Source organism: Rattus norvegicus, chromosome 8, assembly GCF_021556685.1.
Source record: "Rattus norvegicus strain SHRSP/BbbUtx chromosome 8, alternate assembly SHRSP_T2T, whole genome shotgun sequence".
Taxonomy (NCBI): domain Eukaryota; kingdom Metazoa; phylum Chordata; class Mammalia; order Rodentia; family Muridae; genus Rattus; species Rattus norvegicus.
Genome location: NC_141541.1, coordinates 40,504,266 through 40,512,466, shown reverse-complemented (window position 1 = coordinate 40,512,466; position 8,201 = coordinate 40,504,266). Strand labels below are relative to the sequence as shown.

The 8,201-nt window shown below is 35.3% G+C and overlaps 1 protein-coding gene across 1 annotated transcript; it reads left to right on the top strand.

Annotated features, from left to right (window-relative positions):
- The first annotated feature begins 2,176 nt into the window (after positions 1–2,176).
- LOC103693040 (prostate and testis expressed protein 2-like) lies at positions 2,177–3,935 on the top strand. Its single transcript, XM_087564015.1, has 4 exons — positions 2,177–2,270; positions 2,382–2,405; positions 2,705–2,845; positions 3,112–3,935. Exons 1-4 carry the CDS (start codon positions 2,219–2,221, stop codon positions 3,306–3,308), a joined length of 414 nt encoding a protein of 137 aa, XP_087420141.1. The 5' UTR covers positions 2,177–2,218; the 3' UTR covers positions 3,309–3,935.
- The last annotated feature ends 4,266 nt before the right edge of the window (positions 3,936–8,201 follow it).

Here is an 8,201-nt window from a genome sequence, read left to right as displayed (position 1 = left end):
TAGCCTCTTCTCTGGAACACAGGCATATTATGCTTCTACACTTTACTTTCTTTCCTGTTTCTTACTGAGGGGAAAATATTTAATTTTGAAGAAATCGTTGTTCATTTTTCCCCTGCTTCTCTCAAGAGATAAACACAAAGAAAGTTATCAAGCTTCAAATCTACAATTTGCCTTTCCCTTGTAATAAGTAATAAGTGAATTTATGAGAAAAGTTGTTGAACATGAGGAGAGCAGGACAGAATAGTTGTCCTACAACCCCAGGTCTTAATAAAGTGCACTGAGAAAATGACAAGGCTTTGGGTCCAAGCCAATGTTAGAGGTAAGGTTAAACTTTCCAGATTTAACAGAAGACTCAAGGAAAGTTTAGGGGGAATCTAGAAGTTCAAAAATAGTAGAAGGGATGACAGGTTTGACAGCAAGTCTTCCTCTCTGTGGGAAGAAGAAGAGTTTTCAAGTATCATAAGACTGTCTATGGTTCATACAGATCTAACAAGAATTAATGATAGCAAGGGTAAGCTTGCATATCAGCCCTTCATAGGATTTCTTCTGATGATTGGCTTATTAGATACTTTCTTAATTCTAGAACACACTTTCTAGAAAGAATAATAATTTTAAAAGAAAAATTACACAATAATTCATTAAGTGATAGTGTCAGAATGACATATATAATGATGTATCAACCATGTGAACATAGACTTACAATATATGAAGGGAAATAATATTGGATGGAAAGATAGTAAGTTACATTGTTTTTCCTCAGAATTAGAGACAGAATGTGATTTTCATTAACTTCTTAACAATTTTGATATATTTCTAAATGTCCTATCATTCTTATTCTGAGAAAAATATTGGAATTGCCTAAAGAAACTATAAGATTGGAAATGAGACATTAAGTCAATTTGTTTAATCTTTGGAAACCCATGATATTTTTCTGGGCTGAAATAAAGTTTTTTCCTGGGAGACATGAGCTTGGTGCTCTCAGCTTGAACCATCTGGGGCTATGGGTTGCTTTCAGTCTCATGTACTCCAAATGTGAGATGCATTGAAGTAGTCCTAAAACCAATATGGGATTCTTTCCAACATAGTTTAACACTCTGCAGAGAAGACAGGAAGAAAGAGTGTTCAGAGAGTCTTGCTATTCCATCTGCATATTTGTGTGTTTCACAGTAAAAGTAGCAGCTAATATAAAAATGAGGGTTAGCAGGAAAATGTAACATCCCTGGAACTCTCACTAAGTTCCTTTCCATGCACCAGTCTACATCCCTTCAAGTGTTAGTCTCTGCCAGTGTCATCATTATAGCCTTTGTCTTCCTTGGGAAAAATAATGAATTAAACTCATGAAATGCTGATATCATCTTTCCTTCAATCTCTTGTCTCTTTTCCTAAGGCTCTTCTACCCACTAAAAAGAGCTTGAGCACTCAAAATACAGATAACGTGTGAAGCTCAGGTTCTGTTACCACACTGTGCAAGGAACTAAGGGATTGATAGATATAATACAAAGGCAAGTCAGGAAGACTGTGGTCTCTGAAAGGGAGTGAATAAGTCATTTGCAAGTGCTTTGTTGCCTTGGCTTTATCATATTTGAAGGATGTCATGTAGATGCAAAGCTAAGACGTCCAGTTAATAAATCAATACAAATAAATGAAGAGGGAAAAGATTCTCTTCTAGTATGTGGTGGTTTGAATATGCCTGGCCCAGGGAGTGGCAGGATTAGAAGTTATGGCTCTGTTGGAAGAAGTAAGTCACTGTGTGATGGGCTTTGAGAGCTTCCCCTTTGTCTTTGGAACAAGATTTAGAACTCTTGGCTCCTCCAGCACCATGTTTTCCTGGACAGTGCTTCCTGCTATGATGATAATGGACTGAACCTGTGAGCCTGTTAGCCAGCCCCAATTATGTGTTGTTCTTTTTAAGAGTTGCCTTGGTCATAGTGTCTCTTCACAGCAATGAAAATGGTAACCAAACCACAGTATTAACTGATGCCTTATGATTGATCCAATAAAACATTACAAGGTGTCTCTGTAGGCTTAGTACCAAGTGATTGGAGAAATATAAACACAGACAGGATGTACCCTCTTCTTAGAACATTATCAAAAAGATTCAGTTGGTTTGACCTTAAATTAATGATTCTCTCATTCTATTTGGATGCCTGAGGGCAGATGATAGAAATAAATATAGCTGGAACCTCCTGGTAGGAACTTGTCAGAAGGAGGCACAATTATGTCCCAGAAGCTTCTGCTGAGTGTTTCCATAATTCTCCTCATGGACATAGGTAAGGCTTGGACAGAGAGGAGAATATTAGGGTGTAGTAGGAAGAGATTAGTGTACTTCAATAGGGTTCTGCTATGAAATTATTTAAGATGAATTTTCCTTCTCTTCACAGGAGAAAGAGTGGTGACAATTCGCTGTACAGTATATTTGGTTTGCATTTATTGGAAAAAATCATACTACCACAAGAGAAGGAATTCTTGAACCTTTTACATACTGTCTCTTTCCATATCTCACTCACTACTTCGGGTGTTCTTTCTATAGCTTTGATTTGTAGATGACTGGGGAATTCTTGAAGGGAATCGTTGATGTCATTAATAATATCAGGGGGGATGGGGTATGAGTGCCAAATTTATTCTCACTGAGTGTGTATAATATTGACTTTCTAAAGTAGTTGTTTTACATAGATCTAACCTTTAAAATCTCCCTTTCCTTTAGTTATTAAAATTTGTAATCTATGTTCTCACCATGATGGGTTCGAATGCCGCACTGGCATGAGATCATGCTGGAAGTTTGACATATTGCCAGAAAACAGGACTTGTACCACAGAAAACTATTATTATACTGACCGTTACACAGGTAAGCAAGTCTTTGAGAGATACACACAAAAATGTTTCCAATAATACAAATTTTGGAATTAAGGTGCAGAGGGAAACTTGGATCCCAAGGTTCTGAAGTCACAGACTAAGGCATGGCTCTGGTGGAAGACAGGTTTTTTGGATGACTATAGCTAGAGATATATACATGAGATGCAGCCACAGCCCTGGGCACATAATGTACTTCAGAAAAAAATATGAGGTTCTAGAGGGAGGCATGTTGATAACATTTGTTTTTCTTCTTTTTAGGGTTAAACCTTTTTCGTTATGCAAAACTTTCATGTAGACCCTGTGCACCTGGAATGTATCAAATGTTCCATGACCTCATGAGAGAAACATTTTGCTGTACAGACAAGAACTACTGTAATGATGGCACTGCTAACTCAGATATCTCATCATTACTTATACAGGATAAGAGGGAACAGAAAGAGTTGAATGACGACTAACATAATGAAGATTTAAACACCAAATGCCCCTGTGTTCTTGACATTTATGAAACCCAGGCCCCATACTTCCCTCTGTGTTAGTAAATCTTCCAATGCAAAATCAGTCTTTTGCATTTCCACATTTTAATTAATATTAAAGAGAAAATCCACAGGTTACACAAACCTCAATTCTTTCTTCTGGTGAATGTTCCAGTTTTGTCTCTCTGATGCCTCCTAGTTTACTTCATTTACCCTTATATTCTGATGTTCGACTGTGCTAAAAACACCATTGCAAAAATGAGCATTTTCTAATGGATCTTCATACAGAGGATCAAGGAAAACAGACTACAAAGAAACAGGGCCAAGGAATCATATTTCCAGAGGAATGACTGACAGAGGATAAAAGAGGTAGTAGAGGGAGGGTTTGTATTACTCAGAGCTGGAAAGACAATGAGAAATTAGAAGGCTTTCTGAAACTTAAATGCAAGGAATAGTCTGTATATTTGTTAAAGTCATAATACCTACCATCATTTTGGGGAAGTCATCTGGCCATAGCTATTCCTGTCCACTCATCCCTTAGCCATGGTATTTCTATTCACTTTACTATGTTCTCAAAATAAAAGACAAGTATGTCAAGATGAAAAATTAGCTGAGGACTAGTCACTTATTCTTATTTGAAGAGGCATGTGTATGATATTAGTCTTCAGGATGCTTGAATATAATATTGCATTTAGGGAATCAATGATGAGATGTATGTTTTAACTATCAACATAGCTTTGTAACAGAAAATGTAATGATAGAAAAAGAAGTTTAGAAATCTCCTGTAACTTGAAAACATAATTAACCTTTTACTCTATATTTATCAGCCACTCTTTCTATATTTCCTTTGTTAGCATGTGAACTCTTCCACGTTTTAGAGTCTGAATACCTGACTATATTTTAACCATGTAATCACATACACAAAATCAATATTATCTCCAATATAGCAGTAGTATTCCTCTTGAGTTTAATCATTGTGGTTTCTTATTAATATCTGCCAAATAATATTTAGAAAAATAAAATATTTATATCTCAAAGGTATTTTCAAAACACTTAATGTATAATTAAGACAGTATTTGTCCAACTATAATAATATTAATAATAAAATAGAAATTAGAATTTAACTTCATGTCACATGGGAAATATTAAAGATTCCTTCGTTGGGATTTGAATAATTATTTCATATGGACAGAATGGAGATACCAACAGTAAGTTCCCAAGATTAAACAATTCCTAGGGAAATTAAATGTGTATACTCATTGTACAAATAATTATCCAAGGAAAATAAAAATGATGCTGAAACAGAAACTAAAGGAAAACTTTAAAGTAGAGAAGAAATACAAAGTAGATAGTGATGGAGGTAACTGACAGCAGTAAGAGAAAGAAAGAGACCCCTGAGTGAAACAGAGAAGTAATGAGCAGTCAAGCTTGAAGTGAAGATCATTACCCTTTTAGATAATAGCCTTAGACAAAATAAAGATAAATCCACAAATGCCCATAATGCAGTTTATTGGGTTCGCTGACTGAAGCATAGTTGTAAATGCTATGAAGACCAGTGGATTCCAATGATTTTGTTCATAAAGATGTGCATTTACAATGCCCATGACAAAAGTAATTTTATCTAAATTTGAGAGAGAGAGAGAGAGAGAGAGAGAGAGAGAGAGAGAGAGAGAGAATAAATTTTAGGTGTGTTACCAGCATTGATGGCATTATCTGGACCATAAATCACTGAAGAACACTACTATCATCACTTATTTATAAGATGGTGAGAAAATAAATCTTATTGAGAAACCAAGTAGGATTATTCAATTCACCAATAAAAAGATATAGACTAAAAAACTGGATATGTAGAGAGAACCCAGCATTTTGCTGCATACATGAAACACACCTCAGTGACAAACACAGATACCACCTAAGAGCAAACGGCTGGGAAAATTGGTTCCAAGCAAATGGTCCCAAGGAACAAGCTGGAGTAGCCATTATAATACTGAATAAAATCAACTTTCAACCAAAACTTATCAAAAATATAAGGAAGGACACTTCATACGCGCCAAAGGAAAAATCTACCAAGATAAACTCTCAATTCAGAACATCTATGCTCCAAATGAAAGGGCACTGACATTCAAGAAAGAAACTTTACTAAAACTCAAAGCATACATTGCACCACACAGTAATAGTAGGAAACTTCAACCCACCACTCTTATCAATGGACTGATCATGGAAACAGAAGTAAACAGAGACACAGAGGAATTAACAGAAGTTATGAACCAAAAGGATTTAACAAACATCTACAGAACATTTTATCCTAAAATAAAAAGAATATACCTTCTTCTCATTACCTCATAGTACCTTCTCAAAAACTCACCATATAATAGCTCACAATGCAGACCTCAATAGATACAAGAAGACTGAAATATGCCCATGCATTCTATCAAATCACCATGGACTGAGGCTAGTCTTCGATAACAATAATAAAACAACAACAAAGAAAAACAACTAGAAAACCCACATGCAAATGAAAGCTGAACAATGCACTACTCAATGATATTTTGGTCAAATAAGAAATAAATAAAGAAATTAAAGACTTTTTAGAATGTAATGAAAATGAAGGCACAATATACTCAAACACAGGGGACACAATGAAAGCAGTGCTAATAGGATAACACACAGCTCTGAGTGCCTCCTCACTAGCAGCTTGACAGCATACCTAAAAGCTCTAGAACAAAAAGAAGCAAATACAACCCAGAGGAGTTGATGGCAGGAAATAATCAAACTCAGGGCTGAAATAAACCAAGTAGAAAAAAGGAACTAAACAAAGAATCAACAAAAAAAGGAGCTGGTTCTTTGAGAAAAACAAGAAGATAGATAAAGTTTTATCCAGAATAACTAGAGGGCACAGAGAGAGCATACAAATTAACAAAATCAGAAATGAAAGTGGAAACATAACAAAAGAATTTGAGGAAATTCAAAAAATCATCAGATCCTACAACAAAAAAACTATATTCAACAAAACTGGAAAATCTAGAAGAAATGAACAATTTTCTAGAGAAATAACAGTTATCAAAGTTAAATCAGGATCAGATAAACCATCTAAACAGCCCCATAACTACTAAAGAAATAGAGGCATAAAGAATAAAAGTCTCCAACCCAAAAATACCCCAGGACCAGATGGGTTTAGTGGAGAATTCTATCAGACCTTCATGGAAGGCCTTTTCTGTCCAAACAATTCCACAAAATAGAAACAGAAGGAACACTGACAAATTCCTTCTATGAAGCTACAATTATGCTTAAAAATAAACCTTACAAAGACACAAAAAAGAAAGAGAATTTCAGACCAATTTCCATTATGAATATTAATGCAAAAATAATCAATAAAATTCTCGAAAACAAAATTCAACAACACATCATGATCAAGTAGGCTTCATCTCACAAATGCAGGGATGGCTCAATATATGGAAATCCATCAACATATCCACTATATAAACAAACTCAAAGAAAAAAACCTCCCGATCATCTCATGAGATGTTGAGAAAGCATTTGACAAAATTCAGTAACCTTTCATGTTAAAAGTCTTGGAAAGATTAAGAATTCAAGGCCCAGACCTAAACATAGCAAACTAGTAGCAAGCACCAAACTAAATGAAGAAAAACTTGACAATCTCATTAAAATCAGTGATTAGACAAGGCTGACCACTCGCACCCTACTTAGTAAATATATTACTTGAAGTCCTAGTCAGGGCACACGGACAACAAAAGGAGGTCAAAGGTATGCAAATTGGAAAAGAAGAAGTCAAAATATCAGGATTTGCAGATGACAAGATAGTATACTTATGTGACCCAAAAGTTCCACTAGAGAAATACTAAGCCTGATAAACAAATTCAGCAAAGTGGTTAGAAATAAAATTAACTCAACCAAATCAGTAGCCTTCCTCAACTCAAAGGATAAACAGGCTGAGAAAGAAATTATGAATATCACACCCTTCACAATAATCACAAAAAACCATAAAATACCTTGGTGTAACTCTAACCATGCAAGTGAAAGGTCGATATGACATGAACTTCAAGTCTCTGAAGACAGGAATTGAAGAAAATCTCAGAAGATTGAAAGATCTCCCATGCTCGTGGATTGGCAGGATTAATACTCTAAAAATGGCCATCTTGTCAAAAGCAATCTACAGATTCAATGAAATCATTATCAAACTTCCAATTCAATCTTCATAGAGTGAGAAAAGACAATTTGCAAATTCATATGGAATAACAAAAAACCCGGGATAGCAAAAACTATCCTCAACAATAAAAAAATTCTGGGGAAAATCAACATCCCTGTCTTCTAGTTTTTTACAGAAGAATAGTGATTAAAAACTCTATAGTATTAGTAGAGAAACAGGCAGGTAGATCCGTGGAATAGAATTGAAGACCCAGAAATGAACCCACACACCTATGATCACTTGATCTTTGACAAAGGAGATAAAATCACACCATGTAAAAAAAGATAGCACTTGAAATAAATGATGATGGTTCAACTGGAGGTCAGCATGTAGAAGAATGCACAATTGACCCATTCTCATTGGACTATACAAAGCCCAATTCCAAGTGGATCAAGGACCTCCATATAAAACCAGATACACTCAAACTAATAGAAGAAAAAGTGGGAATAGCATTGAACACATGGGCACTGGGGAAATTTCCAGAAGAGAACACCGATGGCTTGTGCTCTAAATTGAAGAATCAACAAATGCAATGAAATTGCAAAGCTTTTGTAAGGCAAAAGACCCTGTCATTAGGACAAAATGACAACCAACAGATTGGGGAAAAAAATCTTTACAAATCCTACATCCCATAGTATAGACATCTATCAAATATATACAAGGAATTT